Here is a 23,506-nt window from a genome sequence, read left to right as displayed (position 1 = left end):
CGATGCAAGTGGGGAGAGCAGAATAGGTACAGGCATATAAGGGCCGTCTACGGATACCTGTTAGCAAGCGTGACTACGCCCTTCTGAAAAGTTGTTCGAGCGACGCACCTTCCCCCCCCCCCCCTCGACCAGTGCCCCTTCATGCGCCTTCCTTCGATGAAAGAAGTGCGAGGTGTTTCCTCTGCTTCAAATGCCACGAACGCGGGACAATGTGATCTTCGTGCGACGGAGATGACCGGCTCGTTTCATTTCTGCTTCAGCTGCGTTCGTCGCCAGCGCTCGCGCTCTTTTACTTTCGCGTAAAACATACGACGCGCTGAACGATGCCATCGATTCGGACTTCATACGAAACGTGACGGTGGCGGCAAAGAGTAGCCGAGAATGTGCATAGAATCACTATCGCAATAAATTGTTACGTTCTTTTGTCAAATCATGCGGACGACAAGCTGATTTTTGCACATTTTTAATATCCGGATCACTTTCGACGTGTAAAGTTTCGGCCGAGTATGCTTCGTTCCCGCGCTTTCTTGTGTGTATTTTACACCGCCAGGCAGTCCATGAATGGGTCACGTTACTCACGTACGTGTAACACTAACATCACATTGCTGGTCTTCCGTGGCCGACCCATGACATCTCAATATGCTGGTAGCCTAATGCCAAATACCGGTGCATCGAACCTGGGGAACGCTTTATGGAACCAAAAAAAACTGCGCGCGGTCGGAGTTCGTTTACGTGCTCGTTCACGACCAATTGTCAACCGGGCTCAAAGCTGCCTTCCTTCGTTTCGCGGTGCCATTGATCGACTTCTCAGCTACCACGCTATAGCCCCACCGCGGTGGTCTAGTGGCTAAGGTACTCGGCTGTTGACCCGCAGGTCGCGCGATCGAATTCCGGCTGCGGCGGTTGCATTTTCGATGGAGGCGGAAACGATGTAGGCCCGTGTGCTCGGATTTGAGTGCACGGTGAAGAACCCCAAGTGGTCGAAATTTCCGGATCCCTTCCATTACGGCGTCTCTCGTAAACATATGGCGGGTTTGGGACGTTAGCTCCCAATAATTATCAGCTGTGTATGGCCATACTTGGCATGCGCAATGCACGCCGTTTGAGGAGGCACCCGATTCGTTTTAGCGTGCCCGTTGCTGCATTCTCCTTAGTAGGTCAAATCCTGGTTTACGTGTGCTTTATTTGTTACGGGTCTGATGATAAATATCGCAATATGATTTTTTTTTTTTTTCCTATTTGACGTAAAGCGTGCTTCTCCGTACTAAGACCTTTCGTGAGGAGAAGCCGGCTTAGACGAGCGATGACTTTCGAGGAGGGGCTGTGCACGTGGAGGATTTTTTTCAAAAGCTCGCCGAACGACCTTGACGCCGTAGTTTCGATGCACGTGTTGCTTCCTCGTATTGCCGAACGAGGTGAACTAACGAACTCTGTCGGAAAAGACAGCACACGTTTTGCGTCGCCGCGAACCGTTCGCTGGACAGTTGGCACGAGACGCGAGCATGCGCAATGGGGGTGTCGACGGCGGATTTGCGACTAGGTGCGACTATGAAATGCTCCGCATTTAAAAAAAAATCTTCAGTTCGTAGTACTTCATTAGAGAAATTTCTAGGCACTTCTCATGCTGGACGTATTATTATATTAATGTTGGCGACTGACGGCGGAAAGCACTTTCATATGAAAGCTTTCTTAATACGAGCAGTGATGACTCTTGTGTCTCTGTCTCGTACCATTCCATTAAACGCGGAAGCACCTAACAGACAGATACAGAACTTTATTGAGGTCCTGAGGAACACTACCTCGAGGAGGGAGAACAGCGGGCCGCTCCCACGTCGGAACAGGTAGGCCGGGCCTCACCGCCGCGTCGTGGGCCCTCTGTACAGCCCAGAGTTGAGAGCCTGACAGACTAAATTTAATATTACTACGTTGCGCTTTTGTAAAGCTGTGTATGTGCCGTGTTTGTAGTATTGGTTACAACAGTCACGATGCGGATACCATTAGTTGCAGATTTACATACGCCGCTCATTCTTTGCGATAGCGTCGATTCACTACACGTGGTACCTGTTAAAGATTTTGTTGGACGTTTACCTTGAGCGTGTCGAAGACGAACTCCTTGCGGCAGTAGGGACAAGGCACGAGCCGCTTGGTGCAGTCGTTCGTGCGGTGCTCTTGGAGCAGCCGCCGGGACACCTTGGCGCCGCACTTGTTCTCGCAGTACACGGGTTCCAGGGGACACTGGCTGGCGTGCTGCGATGAGAACCGGCGAAGAAAAGGTCAGTTTTTGGGCGCATTCGCGTATGCGGGAAACGGCGAGAGCTGGGTGCATATTAGCTTATTTCCTCGAGAAATAAACAGTTGTAAGTCAGCGCCCGTGGTGTCTATATTTGTTTCTTTCTGTACGTGGTTGTTCATTCGGCGCGACGTTGAATATTTACTGAAGACATGCACCCAACTAGCCCAACAGTGAACTCTACAAGCGAAAGCTACTGGCATAAAGTAATAGCAAATAATGAACACTACTTTTACGCCAAAAAAATGACAGAGTTCATTTGACGTCCTAGCTTGCTCACACGTATCTATTAGGGATATATATATATATATTAGTGTGAGCGCAGTTACCGACTCTTCTTTATCAATTGTACGTGTCATCATCATTTGTATAATTTCCTCATCTGTATATATCATCATCAGTGTGTGCCAGCTCGAGCTCGCCTCGAATAAAGCTCGTCCTCATATGTGGCCACTCACAATATATATATATATATATATATATATATATATATATATATATATATATATATATATATATATATATATATATATATATATATATATATATAAAATCTGATGGAGAAAACATCTAAATATCATAGCAGTTGCAGAAGGAAGCAATATTTACAACAGAATGTCTTCAGATTTTATTCGGATTGGAGCTGCGAGGAAACAAAGTTCTCATTTTGTAAGGAAGAAGTATAAAAAAACAGTTGTTAAGCGCGATTTTAAAAAAACGACGCAAGTGACGCATTAGCACGGAAGATGTACCTAAAGTGGTAGCGGTTCTGTCTTGGTTGCGTGCTCTCTTCCAGATCGAGTGATCTCTAAAGAGTGAAGTCATATGTGAGCAGGGTCTGTCACTCCACATAGCCGAACATCGCATCGGGGCCGTGATACGCTGTCTCACTTTGGAACCAACACAGCTGTAGCAGCGGTGTCTGTGACGTCCGTACAGTTCAACAACATTGCTTGCAACCCTTGGTGACCGATGTACGTCCGTTCTAGTTTCCATTAAACTCATCCGGCAAAGGTAACTGAAATGTTGTGACTGATCTCCCCAACCCTAGACGTGAGAGGGCAGTAGAGGTGCATGCTCTTTTATCGCATTACCCACCCTCATTTTACAAAAGATAAGACCCCCGTACGATATCGCACGCGCGTAAACAGACTAGCACAAAAGGGGACGACAACTTGACCTCAATCTCATCGATTTAGTCCGTAAGAAGGCGTCAGTGTCGCAACAGCGACGTACACTCTCGCATTCACCCTGCACAAGGGCACCAGGTCCATCTAGGCACGCCACGTGCGTTGACCCCTTCTCCCCTTCCCCTACCATTTTTTTTTCTTAATTGTCCGTAATGTCTTTCCCTCTCGTTTGTTTGGACGAACTTAGAAACGACCGCGAATACCACTCGCAGCCCGTACACCTGCGAGTTCTTGCGCGGACGAGATATGACGTTGTTCAGCACGGCACTGGTCCAACGCACACGCGTCGGTCAGGCGTGTCGACGTCACATCTTCACCGGGAGTCTTCTCCGCGGGTGAAGATGGCCCACCGCGCGCGGTCAGAGGGAAATAAAGCAAAGAAACGCACGCACGCACGTGGGGCTCCGTTTTCCCACTGAAACGCACTGTCCTCGTCCGGTCATCTGGGTGACAGGGGCCACGCATTGGCACCGCCCCCTCCCCGCGTAGCCCTTTGTGCTATATACCCCGAGAAAACATACGCGCGTAGTCGTGACAACGGCGTTATATATACCACAGTGCCTACAAGACTTTAACGAGCGGTAGAGACAGCGCCAGTCCCATACTGTCTATTGTGTGCGACCGTACGCGAGAGAGCGTTGCGACCGTTTCTCTTTCTCCTCGAAACTCTCGATTCAAAGGTTTGGGGTTCGTCACTTTCTGCAACTCTTCCCCCTCTGTCCACTCCGTTCGTTCCACAGCGCCGGCGCTCTCCTAGGGAGGGGACGCGCTGCATTCCTCGCTTGTTGGCGGTGTGCACCATTAGCACAGACAGTCAACCTTGAGGTCTCTCTCACGGGCTCTCCTGGCCCCATGAAGAGTATCTACGATAAAGGAGGCGACTGCGGGGGACGAGCGGAGGGGGTCTCGGTTTTGGCAGCGTTCCCGGCATTGCTAGCCAGCTATTCCCGTACACTTAGCGTACCAGAAGCTTCTCGGTAACACACACACACGCACCTGCTCATTGACTTTCTCCAGCCAACCCTTTTTTCCAACTTGGACACGCTCTGTGGGGCTTCGCGCTGTCGCTACCTGCGTACGGCTATCCACTGAAAGAGACTGCGGTGCTTCGGCCGAAAACGGCATACTTCTTTTCTGAAATACCAAACAAGTGCAGTCTTAGGCGGCGGTTATTCCCCGTGCACGATTCTACGCGTCTTGTATTTAGTTCTTATCATTGCAGGTGTTACAGTGGCGTCGTGTGATTCGGCGCCTCCACTGAACGTTGCCATGTACAAGCGCATTCGCATTAAGATGTATTTGGATAACATTCTGTACATAGCCTTCATAGATTACGAGAAGGCGTTTGATTCAGTAGAAATATCAGCCGTCATGCAGACACTGCGGAATCAGGGCGTCGATGAAGTATATATAATCATCCTGGAAGAAATCTACAGGGGATCAACTGCTACCATAGTGCTTCATAAAGAAAGCAACAGAATACCAATCAAGAAGGGCGTAAGGCAGGGGGACACAATCTCCCCAATGCTATTTACCGCGTGCTTACAGGAGGTTTTCAGAAGCCTAGAATGGGAACAGTTAGGGATAAGAGTTAATGGAGAGTACCTTAGTGACCTGCGCTTCGCCGATGACATCGCATTGCTGAGTAACTCAGGGGACGAATTGCAACTCATGATTACGGAGTTAGACAAGGAGAGCAGAAAGGTGGGTCTTAAAATGAATCTGCAGAAAACGAAAGTAATGTACAACAACCTCGGAAAAGAGCAGCGCTTCGAGATAGGTAATAGTGCACTTCAAGTTGTAAAAGACTATGTCTACTTAGGGCAGGTAATAACCGCGGAGCCGAACCGCGAGATTGAAGTAACTAGAAGAATAAGAATGGGGTGGAGCACATTTGGCAAGCACTCAAATTATGACAGGTAGATTGCCACTATCCCTCAAGAGGAAGGTATATAACAGCTGTATCTTGCCGGTACTTAGCTACGGAGCAGAAACCTGGAGGCTTACAAAGAGGGTTCAGCTTAAATTGAGGACGACGCAGCGAGCAATGGAAAAAAAATGGTAGGTGTAACCTTAAGAGACAAGAAGAGAGCAGAGTGGATTAGGGAACAAACGGGGGTTAAGGATATCATAGCTGAAATAAAGAAGAGGAAATGGACATGGACCGGGCATGTAGCGCGTAGACAGGATAACCACTGGTCGTTAAGGGTAACTAACTGGATTCCCAGAGAAGGCAAGTGGGTTAGGGGGAGACAGAAGGTTAGGTGGGCAGATGAGATTAAGAAGTTTGCAGGTATAAATTGGCAGCAGCAAGCACAGGACCGGGTTAACTGGCGGTACATGGGAGAGGCCTTTGTCCTGCAGTGGACGTAGTCAGGCTGATGATGATGGTGATGGATAACATTCGTCTTTATTGGAGCCTAACGGAGAAATACGTTTGTACAAAAATATAGATACCTTTGAAATTGTGATCAGCACTTCGTTGTCATCATTATTAAACGGTACTCTGTTGGGTGTGACACGCGCGTTATACAGGGATAGCGCAGTATCTTTCATCATGGGCAGAAGGAAACTTTTTGGAGAGCGTAAGTGCACGCCTCGCCGCTAAGCTTGAGGGCGTGGGTTCGATTCCCGACATCAGAAGCCGCATTTTGACGGGGATCTAATGTAAAGAACACCCCTAACGCTTACATTTAGGTTCACGTCAAAGAACCCGCCCGGGTTGCCGAAATTTACCTGAAGTTTTCCACCGCGTGATTTTGACCGTGTTGGGATTTTGGCACGCAAGAACCCAGCAATTGTTATTATTATTATTATTATTACCACCACTACCTCCTCCTCCCCGGGCGCATCGGAAATGCGTCCACATTGGCAAGCGTGCTTCTGCATTCCGCTGCGTTCGGTTCGTGCCTCTGAAAACATGGCTTCCGTGCGCGGCAAGATGACGCTCTGGAGCAAATCACGGAGGAAGCGCTGCAGCTCGCCAGTAGCAAATAACCCGTCGCGCACAACCGGCGTTGCATCAAGTAACGTAATGTCCGGCGGCTCCGGCGGGCAGACAGGCGATGGCGCGTTCGCTCTGCAGGTGAGTTCTCTCCCACGCTCCTGACGTCGCCCCCATTCTTTAGAGGCATCGTATAGGATCCGCAAGATGCGTGCTGCTTTCCATTTAGCTTCTTTCTTTCTTTCTTTCTTTCTTTCTTTCTTTCTTTCTTTCTTTCTTTCTTTCTTTCTTTCTTTCTTTCTTTCTTTCTTTCTTTCTTTATCTCTTCGCTATACGCTTTGCTTCTCTTTCTGGTGGGCACCGCGCTGCCTTCGCGGTGCCCTGCTAAGAAGTCACGCGAGCTCACCGTTCTCTCGAATTGCGACGTCACGCTCGCGCCCTGCGGCGGTGGCGACGCATACCGGTCGTCAACGAATTTTAAGTGACGCGCTTGCTTGCTGGCACGCAAGCGCGCCGACTGTAAAATAGCGAGGACGGGTCAAGGCGCTCAGAGGCGTGGAGGGTGCGTGGTCGTTTTAGTCGTCGATTCTTGCCTTGGTCGAGCCTTCCCACATGGTTGATGTGAATGAATGTCAGATCGCGCGCAGCGCCACGCCTCGGCAGTCTGTGGAATTACGGCCGCGACCAAACCAGGCCCCGGAAACTCGGCGCCATAGTTTCGGTTTCATGGAATATGCACGCCCTTAGCGACATCTCTCATAATCTAATGGTGGTTCTGGGACGTTAAACCCTACATATCAATCAATCAATCAATCAATCAATCAATCAATCAATCTTAGCGGTTACCGGGCATCATAAGATCTGATTGAACGGAGTGACGTTGGTGTGAATGTTAGCATTTGTTGGCTTTCGCAAGTTTTTACAAATAAAAAGAAATTCGATAGTTCCCCCCCCCCAAAGAATTTCTCTTTTGTTTGTTTGTCTGTCTTTTTTTCATTTTTACTTTCTGAATTTTACATCAGACGTTGCGCGGAAAGGGATCGACTTGCGCTCGCAGCGCTTGCCTCCGCTCCTTCTCGCCCCTCGCTCAGCGATATCAAAAGTTGGATCGCGCTCAGTTATCTGGCTCGGTTGGCGTGTCAGCTACGGAAAAGATAAGGACAACGAGTTGTGGCGGGCAGAGAACGATAGCCACAGTGATCTACGCCGGACAAGTCAACCATACATTCGTCGAAAGTGGCTTAAACGGGCCAACACATGTTTTGCGCGGCTCTGCGGTGTGCTAACCCGGGGATTTCTAGCTCCGCGAAGGTTCTTCAGCGTCTCCTAAAGGCAACAGGTGAGCACAAGAATTTGGACCCATTATTTTAGCAGTTATTGATTTTGCATGAGTACATATGATTAAACCCAGTTCTCTGCAAGCCTGACTGGAAGCCTGACTGGACTGACAGAAGTGCAGTGTCGCTCGAGTAATTGGTCAAGGCCCTGTCGGGAAAATGCGTTTATTAAAATACTTGAACTTGATTTGGCTCGGCTAGTTTTAGCTTGCAGAAGGGTTTCTTGAAGGGCTAGTTGGTACATGATACTGAGGGGAACAGCGCAAAAAACGGGATGGAGAAAGATTGAACAGCGCTTGTGACGTGTGTTCAATCTTTCTCCGTCCCGTTTTTGCGCTGTTCTCTTTAGATTTAGCTTCTTTTACTTTCGGTGCATAGTTCAAACGATCTCAAGTAATTATATCTCACTTCCTGCCCATGAAATTCCTGTAGCAGCGGTCTGAAAATTTGTGAGCCTTTACTTCAAATAGCGTCACTCACACGTGATGGACGAAATGCTTCTAAAATTATTACAGAGAGTGTCGTGGAGCCAACGTTCTGACGAGCGAGCTTTTCTTCGTCAAGACAACGCTGTTGCCCTGACATACATTTAATAATAATAATAATAAAGACAGGTTATCTTGCGGAAACGCTGTTTTCAGCGACGTTCTTTCTCGAAAAACTTCTGATCGCTTCAAGCTCTCTGTGGCGGTCTCGTTCGGCACACAAGTTCGGTAAGAAAACTATGCGCATCGTCATAACAAACGTGATTGAGTCGAATACAAGGTGTCCTACTCGCTATTGTTGATAATGTTCGCATTGGTTCCTATACTATGGGTTCAACGTTTGCTCATTATCTTTATATGTCAGTTGTAAATTCAAGCTATTTTTACGGATTGACCCCTTCACACTACGTGTATATGTCTGTCTTTTTATACAAAACGTGCAATTAAAAAGTTCATTTTATTTGTGCCGATCGAGTTGCGTCTTACTGAGAAATCAGTCAGCTTTACTTTCGCCTCTTCAGAGAACACGAACAAAATAAAAAAAAGTTCAAGAAAAATTTTCGAACGGCTGCATCGCCCGAGCGGCTAGCAGACCTGAAAGAAGGCACGGGCGCATTCCGCTTGCATTCGAAGGGGGACAGGAGTGCTTCCATGGCAGCCCTCCTGCTCACTGTTTTTCGTCCTTTCCCTCTATTTATGGGCGTCACCAGTGACGTCATGAAAGACATTTCCTGTGTCTAATTTATTTCTAGTTGGATGCCTGGCAACTGCCAGTGGTAAAATCTGCGCTGCCGGGAGCGAACTTACATGCGAAGTATCGGGAGTTTCCGCCCCCTAACCAAACGGCCGGCGGTCCATTGATATATACCTTCTAATCTGTGGGGCAGCGCACAAACGTCAACGCCAAGCAGCTATGTGATCCATTTCGCTCCCGTGTCGTTCATAATAATTGGTGGGGTGAAGTGTCCTAAAACCACGATATTATTACGAGAGACGCCGCAATGTGCGGCTCTGGAAATTTTGATCACCTGGGGTTCTTTAACGTGCGCCTAAATCGCAAGCGCGCGGGTATCGAGCATTTTCGCGTCCATCGAAATGGAGACAGATAAAAGCGCTCCTATGCGACTCTTATGTGGATCCTATGCGACTGACAGTCACGTAAGAGCGAATTAGAAGTCACACAGGAACGCCGATACGTGACTCAACAAGTCAAATATAATTAAGAGCGAATTACCTCACACTGCTTCGCGCTCAAGACCCATTGGTGCGCGCAACGTTCATAAGTCCAGGACCAATTCTGACTAGACAGAACCGGACGTGCTTGCGGTCGGACCGTCAGACATCCTATACTTTGAATGACGAGATACATCACTTTCGCATGAAGAACGATCGCCTGTCCTTCTCCGAGGGAGCCATGTGGAATGATGTATATGTGCTGTCAGTTCCGGAATATCTCACTCAAAGCGGAGAGCCGTTGGAGACGCTATAGAAGAGTCGCGATTGAGACGGGAAAAGAAAGCGTTTCACGGCACCCTGGCTGCGATTTGCCTTCTGCATGCGCGTGAATCGGTTGTGCGGATCTGCCACGCGTACACTTGAACTCGCGGATATCCCTACTGAAATGTTCCGTATGCGATGTCCAATAATTCCGTATGTTTCCGTAAGAATCTTACGGAACTATATGGGAAACATATGCATTCTTTATGGAAACATATGGAATTATTGGACTCGCATACGGAACGTTTCAGTAGGGATGCATGCGGCTCTCCCCTTGTTTTCTGTGTCGTCTTATAAAAGCGTATACGCACGCACCTCGCGTGCGTAGAGGAGATCGTTGCACCACGACATCGCTCATCACTTCGGCGACGGTCGTGCACAGCGCTTGCGTAACCTGCTTGTAGCCGAGTGACGCATTCCCGCGCTTAGTTTCCAAAGCGCATGCAGCAGCATCTGCAAGCGGCGCACATTTCTCCGTCCCCTCGTGGTCGCCTCACGCCGTCGCCGCATGCCAGAGGGGCAGATGGAAGCGGGCGACGGCACGGGGCTTCCAGAAGAGGCCTGCAGCGCGCGTGCCAGCCGTCACTGGCACCGCGAAGTTTCCAAAGAAAGAAAGAAGAAATGAAGAAACGCGCGGTTCTTTCAGCAAATGGCCACGTCCATTTGCGCTGCTGCCGCCTCCTCGCATTACGAGAACAGCTGCATGGCATTCCTCGGCTGGATGGATATGCGGCCTGTTTATATAGGATGTTGCGGGTTAAAAATAGGCGCGACCGAAGCCGCAGCCTCCTCCTATATAACCCCCCACCCCCTCTTGCCTTCACCCCTGTCTCCCTTGTAGTGTATATGATCGTCACTGATATGCATCAATCCTCTCTCTCGTTTTCTGAACAGATGCGTATACCACTGCACTCGCCAAGTACGCGCAATCTGCTTTAGAGATCGCGGCAGTTTGCGGTCCTTTAGTGCGTGTTTCTGCAGTTTGGTTCGAGGAAGGAACACTATATAGAAATAGGCTTCTATCCGGGGATTTTCGGGCGCGAACGAGACAAACGAGCAAACGTTGAGCTGGCCGCATGATATGATTCTTCAGCTTGTGTATTCCCGTGAATATACCATGCGGGGCACGTCCGTGAGTCAGAAATGCTTGCACCATGACAGACGCCTCCCATTAAGCTCTTACGCCTTGTTGGTTCATTTCTATCTTCATTTTATTATCACTAGTTTATCATCATTAGAATACACGTCCCGCGTGTGTAATTTCTCACGTGGAACAAACACTAGCACAGCTCGCAATTTCCGAATTTATACTATGGTAAACCACCTAATTTTGCCAAGCGAATGCCGCACATCGCGTAGCGTAAGCGTTCATTTCGATTGAGATTTTTTTTTTCGTGTCGGGGTCCACCGAGACTTTCATGACGTACTTCCGTCACGGAAGTACGTCAGCAAAATAAACGCGCCCAGACAGCAGAGAAAAAAAACGTAAACAAAATCTTATGTTGCTGGGGGTCGAACCCCATGTCCTCGCGGTCCACGGTGATGGCTGGCGGGCGTTTAACCCACTACGTCACCGCCAAAGCCGTGGAGGAGGCTATTTTCAGAACGCCACGAGTACCTTCTTGATGTAGCCTCCATGCCCGCTGTTCCCAGCCAACGCTCTATATAAGCCGTTTCCTATATAATGCTCCCTGAAAAGGGCAGCAGCCGCAGCATAGAGCGGTGGCGTATATATATACATCTAGCGTTTGTATAGACAAGACTGTAATGTTCTCAGAACGTGCGACCCTTTGCAGAACGAGCTTCTTGTACGCCGGCGCCCCAGATGTGGTATACGATGTCGCTACACAGATGTCACTACACTCGTGCACTGCTGGGGCAAACGCGGTCGCTTGCCGCCTTACGACATCCGACGTTCTCGGCAGCGAAGGACATTACAACGCGGACGACTTCTGTAACGTTCCTCGTCATCCGCTGCATTCCTCGCGTGCGATGTCCTCCCCACGTCGAGTCACTTGGAAACACGATGGAAGCCTTCGGTCTCTCTCTTTCTTCCAGAGGATGATTCACGGCGTACCGACTCCGCGGGACTTGCGCTGCGCGCCGTGCATGCTTCTTCCCAGAGCGATTCAGCTCACGTTTTCGCTCAAATGCGATCTCAGTCGTATGTTACCGTGCTCCGGTGAAAATAGCGTGCATGTCTCGTAAACGAGTGTACTCTATACGTCACGAAAGCGTTATAAGGAAGGACTGTAAAAGATCGTAGCGGCGAAATCAATTGAAAAAAAAAACAGAAAAAAAATATATAAGGAAGACGTCTTTCTGTGTCTTGAGAGTGTTGTCATACCGTGCTTTTTCATTGCAGTTCACTACTCGGTGGCGTAAATGCCAACGAAAAATTGAGAGATGTTGCGCAAAACGGTCTGTATGCAGCACCGGAGATGTCCGCTACCTATTCAATCAATCAATCAGTTTATTATCATGTCATAAAAGGATGTTACAGGGAGTAAAATATACAGAAGAGGGTCCCAAAGTACAAGACTGCAACGGGACCTGCAACGGATTAGAAGTATATAGGCCAGCCACGTGATCATCTTCAGTACACTGATGTAAATTGTGTCCGACACGCTATTTTATTCATCAGAGAGTTAACTGCATGAGCAACTTCTCTTTCCCGCTTTTTTTTCTTTTTCATAGATTTGTAGAGATTTGTAGATTGTAGAGAGTGTAGAGATTTCATATATTTGTGGCGAAGGCGCGTTCTTGGTGTGTCCATGTGTGCCTGTAGGGAGTGCATATATATATATATATATATATATATATATATATATATATATATATATATATATATATATATATACTTTCGATATAGAAAAGTAGAGAAAGGCAGGGGAGAGGCAGAAGAAATTTTGGAAAGTATGCATCGGTGCTTCCTATTCGCAGCGCGCGTACATAGATGCACCAGCACGCGTGAGCTGCGCGACCGCTGTCGTATATTGAGCATATAGAAGAAACTCGGTGATTATCAATATAAAAATAAAGAATACAAAAAGAGCACGACGTCTCAGTTCGTTGCGGGGTGAACGATCGTCGGAAGCAGTACGCCCGCCCGCGGTTTCGCGACAGCTGGTCTATATAGAAGTAGTCTACATCAGTCAGTCTTCGAGACCAGCCGAGGGCGACCGGCCGCGTCGTCACGTCTCCCTTTCCATGTCGAAGCAGCGACGCGTCGCGAGCCACTTCCTGCGTCTCATCCGCCATTTCTTTTATTATATATAATCTCTCATTGCGAGCACCCAGGCTGGGCTTCTTCTAAATCAACATGCGCAACGTATATATACAACGTGCACACACGCACCTTTTCTAAGGCGACAGGAAAGAAATTCATTACGCCCGCTTGGCCGATCATGCTATGCTCGTGTGCTTTCTTGTACATTCGAGCGCGAGTTGTCCATGCGTGGTCGCGCTTGCGTGGCCGCTGCCGCGCGCTGACCACACGCGTGTCTATGTTCGCGGAGCCTGCGAAGGCTTTGGAGTTGTCTTGGAAGTCGACGAACCGATGCAAGTGGCGCTAGACGCGTCTTCACGGAACCGTGCTTCCACTTTCCGTGCCACGCGGTCTCGCGCGCTCCGACGCGTTCAGTTCAGTACGTGTGGGTGGTATATAAGGTGTTGCGAAGGCAAGTTCGCATAAATATATATTATTTCCCATTCATGGGCGCCGTCATGTTGGGACGCTACACGATGACTTGTCCGTTCTGTGCATGGCGAGTTCGATTTTTTTACAACTACGAAAAATGCCGAACTAGGCATGCAGACGCGCGCAGCCCGTGTATACGGTGGATATATTCATCTAATTGTTGCTGGCACAAATGACAACGTTAAAAAACCCGGGGTGGCGGCGCCTAAATGCACCCGTAAGAAAGCCTTTAAAACGTCTTGCGGGCCAGGGTACTCGTGCTGGAATCTCGTTAATCCCGCGGGCCGCACCCATCTGTATCCTCGAATTCAAGGTTTGAGTGTGTATCATACACAGAATTCGAGAATTTTGTGCAGTGCACAGAATTCTCGACCTAAGCGTAGTGATACATTAAATTAGAAACGCCATGCAAGAATGATATTGCGAACTGCACGTGGTTATCGTACTATTCCGGCATTATTAGCTATAGCTGTTGTTCAGCGAAATGGCATTGGTTATGGGATCACAGCGTGCGGTCGCGTGACTTTGCGTAATGCAAGGTCGAGCTCGCCGCCACGCGCGGAGATAGAACGCACGACGACAGCGCCCATCACGATTACACATTGATACTGAGAACAGCTCCATGCATTTCGTGGTACATCAACCTCGAGCCACTCCGAGCTTTCCATGCGAGATCGAATGCGACGACATGCAGCCGCGCGGTGACTCGCCATTGACTTACGTACACGCGATCGACCACAAACGGCCTTCCAAGTGCGCAGACCCAAGTGCGCGCTTCGTCTCGCTGTTCGTTCTTGCTGTCCAACTGCACACTGGCACGCCAAGAAGCGCAGGCCGCGCACGCTATGTGTCGAGCATTCCCGCTATGTACGTGTGTTTGTGTTCCCTCGCTGTTTTCCCCAAGGGCACACTCTTCTCCGCTGTGTAAAGTTGACCTATAGTGGCGCTCATCAAAGCTGTTGTACATATATAACCCGTTGAAGACGCAGCGCAAAATACCAGGGACATAAAAGGACGCGCGGGTGCACGCAGGAAGAAACAGCGCAAAAAAACCCGGACAGAAAAGGCACATGCACAACAACACGTTCCCCTTTGTGTCCTGTTTTTTTGCGCCTTTTCTCTTATAGGATAGAGTCCACCAACTAGCAGACAAGTTCACCCTTCAGCACGAGTGTGGGGTGTATATCACTAGCAAAGGGCAGCGGCCCGAAGAACAGTTACCACAAGACTGCAACTATATCGCACGAAGTCGAGCCAAGACGAGAAGCACTGCGCACCCGTCCGTTCGCAAGCGCCGGGCCAAACTGCGTGCGCCTTGCACGCCACGGCGGCGAGCCGCGAAAGCACGCTTCGACGCAGCGCGCCGTGTAGCTGTAGCGTAGTACGGCGCGTTGCTGCTCGCGCTGCCACGGTTTTTCGCGATGCCTGCAGCTGCAGCGACCCCGCTTCTCATGCGCTCTCATTTCCGCGCGGTTCTCCGCACGAAGATGATTGCCTCAGCAGTTTTCCGTTCCTTTCGGCTTCCCCTCTTTAGAATTGCCCGCGTTTATAGCGCAACCTTATGAAATCACTGTATTGTGAGTGGCTTTCATTGGACTTCATTTCCGCGAACATTTATTTCTTGATTTCCTTCCTATCCCCAGTGCTTGGTAGCCAACCGTGCCGAATCCTGTTTAACAGCGTTGTCTTAGATATATAACTTTAATTAATTTATTTATTTATGTATTTATTTTCTTTGTCAACTTTACGCCCAGGCTCGGTGTTTAACGATTAGGGCATTGTGTTGGCTTCGCGGTGGTAACTTTTTTCTAACAGAATTAGGAAAAGCGCGTTGCTAACCAGCCAGTTAAAAGCGTCAGATGCGATCATCTTCTTTAAACCAGAACTTTTAATTATATGACTGGGTTACAAGGATTACGGAGCAATGGACAAACAAGTTGGTGGGGCGCTCGACACCGTTAAAAAAGCGGTGCGAGTTTTTGGGCACACAAAGACGGACTAAGGTGTGAAGTCCTGGTTCTTTTCGCGCCTCGGCACAAGCAGGAGGAGGAGGAGGAGTCGTGGCTTCGCACGCGTCGTCACCCCACACTTGCGAGGGCTCGCCTCAAAGTTCCCGGAACCATTAGCGACCGAAGGCACCCCGCTTTTCAAGAACGATGCCACACACAGAACTGAACACACATTCACACACACACTCGCGCGCACACACAAAGTCCCGAAACTGTTCAATAAGCCAAGGCAGTAAGCGCTTCGAACACTAGCCGCTCTCAGCGCGCAGAACAGGCATTGCTGCTGTTTCTCGCGATCAAACAAGTTGTGACTGCTCACTGAAAATGATGGTGTGTCATAGTTATGCGGTGATATAGTGATGATTGCCTCGTCATGACAGACTCTTCCTCTTCTTCATTCTTCTGCATCCTCCTTTCCCGTTCTCAAGTGCAGGCTATAGCCGACCGGAAATGTTCTTTGGTTAACCTTCATGGCTTCCCCTTGCCCCATCTCTTGCTTTATTTCTTAGTCCTTCACGGTGGAGCAGTGGGTATGGTGCTCGGCTTTTGAACCGATGGTTGCGGGAACGATCCCAGTCGCGGCAATCACGTTTCAAACGAGGCGAAATGGTAAAGACCCGTGCACTGTGCTATGCCAGTGCGCTTCAATTAACAACAGATGGTCAAATTTTTCAGAGCCCTTCTTGTCTCTGGTGTCGTCGTTCTGTTCTCGCGCTATAACGCCATGTCATACCAACTAGCCCAAGCTGCCACACCTCTACTACGGCGTCTCGTATCGTGGTCTGGGGTGTAAAACCCCAGTTATTATTAATTTCTCTTTGTTTTACTCCAGTTCCGAGGAAAGACAAACGCTTGTCTACGCTGCACCATCACTCAAAAGCGCATGGCCCATTGCGCATTACTTCTGCTTGCCTCTTTCGTTGTCAGGGCCCTTCTTCGAAGCCCGCATGTTCCGTCATCTCGTGCGAGCGTCTTGTGACGGCGGGGCTAATCTTCCTTCTTCATCTTCTTCCTCCTCGGGGCCGAGCGTGCGCGCCACACGGATGCGCATAGTGGTTCTCCGTCCGCGTGCGTTCGCACTTTAGACGCCCCATTGTCTCTCACGGACAGCGCTATCAGCGCGACCTTCGGAGCGTGTCGCCTCCGAAGCCGAGCTCTGGGCCTCATTAAGGCGCCCCTCGACGACGAAAGTAATGCGCGCCGCAATCCTTAGCCGTCGTTCTGGATCTGCGGACGTGCTTGCCGCCGACCAAAGCGACTCGCTGTATAGTCGCTTTCGGTATATAGAAGCCGGATAACCGGATGTAAACTGTATGCGACGTGTATGGTTGTTCCAACAGTTTCGTGCAGTGGTGCTCGGAATAATGATGATGATGATGATAATTAATATAGTGTCTCGTGGTGCGAAAGTCGTATATTATCACCAAGGAGCGCCAGGTCACCAATAATTAGCACGACAGCATAGCGGTGAATTAAACGACCTATATACGCCAGCTTGCTGCAAACGGGTCTAAACAAGTCGCTGTAAAGTTCTTAAAAGTCATATCCACTGTAAGAATAAAAGAAGGTAGTTTTGAGAGCTCGTTTCTTTGATACAATCTCAATGAAAACCAACATATAATTAAGACAAGAGAGGGCGCTTATTGTACTGTTTTAAGTCTATTGTAGTTTTGGCGGCATATATGCAAATAATGTAAAACGGGCGAACTCGCCGCCTGCAGGAACCGCGCTTGCAACCTTCGGATAATGCGCCTCGATGCTCTACCAATGGAGTGACGGCGGCTATACGTATTGTAAGCGGGCGATATGTATTATATAAGCGGGATCTACTCGGTCTGGCTTATGTTTAGGTTGGTAGTCAACGTCCATACCACCTAAATAAAAGCCAGAGAGGTTGTAGCCCGCTTACAGTATAAAGTTTACTATAAAATGGTACAGTGTGAAGTGAAAGTAGTGATGCAGATTCCATTACACAGTGTGGTATGGTGTCAGTGATGCGTGGTATAACGCAGCGTATATACCGGTGCAGTTGGCGCACACGACACGTTCAATCGCACATTTGGAAGGAATAACCGTTGTTGAGAATACCGGTAGATCCAAGTTTCGTATTGTCTATATACTCTATATACGCTGTCACCGTAGGGTTCTTCACTACACGACATCGTGTAAAGTGCGTGCAAATGTCAACGAGAACGTTCCGGGTGAACAATTGAAGATCATTTTTCGAGGGTCATGCACTGGCATGTAAGACGGTCCGATTCAGTGTTTTAGGCTGCACACTGCGTGCACACTGCTGCGTATACGTCTCAGTGCGGGTCAGTGCACGCTCGCGCTTTGTACACAACCGAACACGCCAGCGCTGAAAACGCGACACGCGCGCCCTCTTTAATGCAGCTCACGGCGCGCACTCTTTTCGCGGATGCGGTCATTAGCATAGTTATCTCGACTGGAAGTCTATAACCCTTCCTTAGACAGCCTTCAATTTTTTTTTTAATTTCCGCCACTCACTAGTTGCAGCCATGCGGAACAACGCGCGTAACTCGGAGGGAGCTCATGCGCTTCTTTCTCTGCACGTTTTACGCTTTGTCGTGGTGTTTATACCACGGCGCGCGAAACAAAAGGATCCGGTTGGAGCCGTTGACGCCTGTAGTTAAGACTGTGCGGTTCATGGAAGCCGCGTTTGTTTCGAAGGTCCAAGGACCCGTGGGTATGCATGCGTGTCTGCAGAGAGCAAAAAGAAGGCGCAGAAGATGAGAACGCTATATGAGAAGACTTTTCGTGAGATTGCGTTTTCGCGTAATCTCTTTCGCGTCGAGCTGATGTACAGCTCCCGGAAGCAGCGACACGAGTTAGAAGTAGTGAAGATTGCACGCGATGCCTCCAAGCTACGACACGATGAGAACTCGCGCATCATAGCTATCTATCTATCTATCTATCTATCTATCTATCTATCTATCTATCTATCTATCTATCTATCTATCTATCTATCTATCTATCTATCTATCTATATATATATATATATATATATATATATATATATATATATATATATATATATATATATATATATATATATATATATATATATATAAATCAACTTAATTAGCAAACGTGGGATACAGGCATTAGAATTAGTCACCTCTCATTGCCTTCAATTACCTTAACTACCGAAGTTGCGATAACAGTAGGTTTTGGGCAATTGCAAGATGGTACATGTTGTACTAAGAAAAGAAAAAAAACAGCGCGAACATTCCAGTCAGGCTTCGAGTGATTCACTTTACGAGTCCAAATTTCGCCCTTTTTTTCTATGTGATAGTTCTGTAAGATTCTACGCAGCCTCGTGCACCTTTTTTTCTTTAACACTGACAGTGTTAATGCTAACGCATTGAAAGCTTTCGGAAATGCGAAGAACGCGAGTACGCTCAAACGCACCGTGGATCAAGCATGTAGCCTGCATTTCAATTACAAATGTCCCATAATTAGTCTCAAGTATATTACAGTTTGAATGAGCATGCGAATCCCACGTCAAGGTTACCGCAGTTTCCTTCTTGACGCCGTGTAGTAGAGGGGCAGATGAGCGCATAGTTTCGATTTCATAACCGTGTACCGCGTTGGTTGGTTACAGCCTCATATAGGCCTTGCAAAGAGTCGTTGCCTGTCACTGCTTCGTATTAAGTTTTTGACAATGGTGCGCGCTGTTGATCTATACCAAATACTATACCAATTAAAATGCCTCTTGCGGCTAGCTCTCCGGTAACTCTCAATTCGTTAGAATATACTGGACCCCAATCAAGTTTTCATCATCATCATCAATAACGAGGCGACGGGAGTGTGGTGGAACAACGGAAGAACGTTGACCGAATCTAGGCAGGTAAGTGGCCCTCTATATATGTCGGGGGTCACGAAAATTGTGAACTGAGGGAGAGCAGGGGAGAGTGTTCAGTGAGCGTCATACTCACTCTTCAGTGAGTATGACGCTCATTGAAGAGGCCGCCACCCTCCATATATGTCGGGGGTCACGAAAATTGCGAAATGAGGGAGAGCGGGGGAGAGTGTTGAGTGTGTCGCTCACTGAAGAGGCCGCCACGAAAGAGCCGCCGTTTGACAGGCGCGAGTCATCAATCTTGTTGCGTCTGCAGGTTTTTGGACGGCTAGACGTGCGAATGGCGTTGGACTCACGAACAAACATACGCGCGCACCCTCCCGCTCTCCACGTGCACAGCCCGAGTAGAAAGTGTATTAGCCTCGTTTTCGTCTTCAGTAGAGTCGCACTGTTTTGGCCGATCCGTGCCACCTTCAACCGTCCGTCCCTCTGAAGTTTTCTCCGTTGCAGTTGACAGAAGAATGAGTCAGCGTTCACCACCATAAGGGCACTGTACACAGGTGCTTCCGCCGCAGGAACCACCGTGTATTTTTTACCTCGACGCCACGAAATCGCTGCTGTTTAGCGTGCCGCACGTGAGAAAGACATCACCCGCCGAGGCGGCAACCCGATTCCGTGCCTCTCCGTGGGAAGGAAGCGACGCGAACATGGCTCGCCCGCTGAGCGCGGTGCACCGCGTGACATCTCTCGGCGCGCGGGAACTTTCACTCGGGAAATGGGGACGTTTTCGGATGCCGCTTCCGTGCGCGGCTTCCAACGGGGAGCAACGCTTAGGTGCATCTTTGTTTAGACCTTTAGCATCCATCTATAGTGTACGCGGATGACTCTTATACCTACGAGCGAGAACTCCAGATTCGTTAAACGACATATACGGAAACATCGTAAAGTTGCAAAGTTATTCTTGGATTATATTGCTTATTTTAGAATTAGTTCGGAGAAAGGTAGAAGCCTGAAGAGGCGAAAATTTCGACAAGGAACTTGTCTTCCAAGCAGCAACTCCTTTAGAAAACAAAACCGCTTGTTGAAACGTCGACTCGAACTTGCGTTCTTTTACCAAGAACTATATGAACTTTTAGCCTGACAGAGGCACATATTTTTGCACAATCTCTACGGTTTTAGTACAGGAAGAGACTTACATCTGGCGGAGGCAGCCTTGAAATCGTGTGCATATGTAGACGTCTACAGTGATTTCGGCCGGTGGGACAAGCTTTTTTTTTTCTTGTAGGAGGCAGTGGACAGTCATAATTAAACACTCGTGCCGCTATTCCTAGGGCCGACATGGTCATTGCCCGTTGGGACTGACGGTCACTCTCACGAATATTTTATGCAAAGTTAGTAAGTGATTGCCCAATACCATTGCGCGCTAACTTCAAAATTTCGATTTCTGCCGAACATTATGCATCGACTTTTAGATACACTCGCGCTAGCGTTTCACAGGGAGGTTTATACGCGCCTTTGTGTCGCGGCCCTAGAACCTATAGCACACTTTCACTCCTGAGGCCTCCACGCTCTTGTTTTCCTACGCGCCGTACCGGATTGAATACGCAACCCACACGCACCGGCACCGCAATACGCGAACATCGAGCGAAGCCGGTCGGACCGCTCGCGATCTCCCGGCCTCTTCTCCTCCCATCCTTGGCATTGCCGCCGCTTTCTCGCTACATCCACGGGCGAGGACCTTCTTTCTCCGTCCGTCTCGAGAGAGTTCAAGTTCTCGAGCGAGTTTTTGCCCTCTTTCTCTTACTTATCATTAGGTTTCTGTCCCTCGCGCGTTGCACGCATCGTGTGTGTGTGTGTGTGTGTATATATATATAGATAGATATACGGAGTCGCTGCTCAGCGGGTGGCGGAGCACGCGTAGATGCATCTGCCGCGGCAGCGGCGGTGCCTCTCGACTCCCTCAACTCGGAGAGGGACGCGTGCCGTGTTTAGTCGGATACAACGATGAGCGGGATGACGCGGAAGGGGCTCCGATTGTGTGGCTTCAAGTAAGTACGGTGGAAGAAACACGCCCTGTCTTGTCTCGATTGAAGAAGAAAAATAAAACACGATAAAGCAGGGAGAAAAAAGGTTACCCTCGCATCGGCAACTGAACCTCTGTCGCAGTAGACGAAGGCGAAAGGCTTATATGCCTCACAAAACGCGACGATATATTTTCGCGTTGCTGAAGTCAACGATCTATAGATCGTTGACTTCAACACAAGTGACGCAACTAATAATCGTGATGATGTCACCATATAGCGATATGAGTATAGCTGTGCGCAGGGCTCCTCTTCCAGTTGGGGGGAGGAGGAAGGAGGGAGGTCGTCGCAACACCTTACCACCCTTCTGTCAACGTGTAAAGCTGAATTTGCACCCTCACTCTATCACGTGACATCCCCCTTTTGTGGGCACGCTTATGATCACGACGACACAGATCGTAAATGTCTGCGACGTCACATAACATGACATCGCACGATGACGTCATCATGCGACGTCAGTACATCGACGTGGAAGAAAGAAGATGGCTATCACCTTCGAATCGTCTTAGGCGAACGCATCGAGGATTTCGCTCAATCGAAATTCTGTTCAAGAGTAAGTCAAAGTTTGCATCCGGATACACTTATGGCTCGCCGAAATGCAACCGCGCAATGGCTACTGGTATGCAATGAAAGAAAGCATCATGGGACGGCACGTTACGTGACGTTATGGGGACGTCAACAGTTTTGGCGTCCTGTGACGTCATCGTGACCTGACCAATTTTCGCGTTTGATCTAAGGCTTTCGCCTTAATAAGGTGGGACAAAGGAGAAGCTGGGTGGTAAGAAAAGAGAGAGAGAGATAATTTTGAAGGAAAACACTGAGGTAAATCAAACACGCGTCCTGTTAAGAAGGTTCTAAGAACTGACATGCTGACTAGAAAGAAAACAACGCAGGCGGTTTGATCGGGAAGAGGGAGAAAAGTGAAAAGGCAGCTTGTACGCGGGTGAGTGTGGCACCCCCGGGGAAAACACCAGAAACAATCAGCAGCAGCAGAGAGAGCCTCCCTTCGGTGGCACACACACACGTGTGCGCATGGGACGGAGGAGCAGACGATCCGACCGGCCCAGTCGATTAGAAAACGCGGTCGTTCGCTGGGATCAGCCGGACGAGGGAAAAACCGCAGAGACCAGCACTCTATCGGCGGTCTTCTATTTTCTGTTCCGAAGCCCTCTCGCAAGAGGGAAAGAGACAGAGGGGGATAGGGAGGGAAGCGATAGATGCGCCCTCCTCGTTGATTAGACGAGCGTTACCGTGGCGACATGATGTCCTTCGCGTGGGAGAGAGCTGCACTTCGCAGCGAATACTATATACTTAACATTGCGGAGGTGAAATACCACCTCGACCGCCTTTCATTCGGTGCAATACTAAATCGTGTGCGGGGTTGAGTGGTGGTCTCGTGCATAATTGCTCTCGGCGGGAAAATATAGAAGGCTGGAATATAAATGGTCACATGTCCGCCTAATATACGCGAGCGGTGGGTTGACGAGACGATTGCGACGAGTATATAGGCGATATATATTGCGCAATCACATGAGATGATCATTTAATTAAGAGGACTGGCTTTATTATCATTCTCTTTTGCTAGTTCATTTGTCGTAGTTTTTCTCTTTTTTTTTTTTTACATATAAGCGCTGTTGGCGCGCGCCGAGCATCGCTTCTTTTCTGTCCCGGCATTGCTTCTGAAAGAACCAATTTGAAAACATTGCTAAAAAATATTTATGTAAACAGTATAGAGTAAAGTGGGAAATCTTATTAAGCAGGAACTTGCCAACGAAGTTCTATTGTATAGTGCAATACAACAACGAGGAACCAACAACGCAGCAGGAGAATTGCGAATAATTGAATGTAGATGGCTTCAATATCTTTTTGTTCGAACTTTCCGCTTGGCTATCAGAGAAGAGAATATTCATTAACTGCGACGAACCTTTGCTCTGAAATGGGGGCGCGCAAGAAAGAATTAAACACACAGAACATAAAGAAAACGAACGAACGAGACACCGTTCTTCTCAATCAGGAGAATGGGAAACAGCAATCGAGTTACTGAATCAGGGGCATTTCTCGCGGCATGCTTGTTTCGCGATAGAATCGTTATTGAGACCGGTCCTTCGCCCGTGACGTTCGAGAAACGTAAGAACGCTTACGCACACATT

At 48.7% G+C, this 23,506-nt stretch overlaps 1 protein-coding gene across 1 annotated transcript in view; it reads right to left on the bottom strand.

Moving 5' to 3' along the window:
- Traf4 (TNF receptor associated factor 4) overlaps positions 1-23,506 on the bottom strand; it is a 78,968-nt gene that overhangs the window by 2,024 nt on the left and 53,438 nt on the right. The window contains exon 2 of the mRNA XM_037425297.2: positions 2,089-2,247. Coding sequence (XP_037281194.1) covers positions 2,089-2,247 — 159 coding nt within the window. The remainder of the gene's footprint in view (positions 1-2,088; positions 2,248-23,506) is intronic.

Source organism: Rhipicephalus microplus, chromosome 3 (genome assembly GCF_043290135.1).
Source record: "Rhipicephalus microplus isolate Deutch F79 chromosome 3, USDA_Rmic, whole genome shotgun sequence".
Taxonomy (NCBI): domain Eukaryota; kingdom Metazoa; phylum Arthropoda; class Arachnida; order Ixodida; family Ixodidae; genus Rhipicephalus; species Rhipicephalus microplus.
Note: the sequence above shows the minus strand (reverse complement) of the source record. Positions and strands in the feature narration are given on the sequence as shown.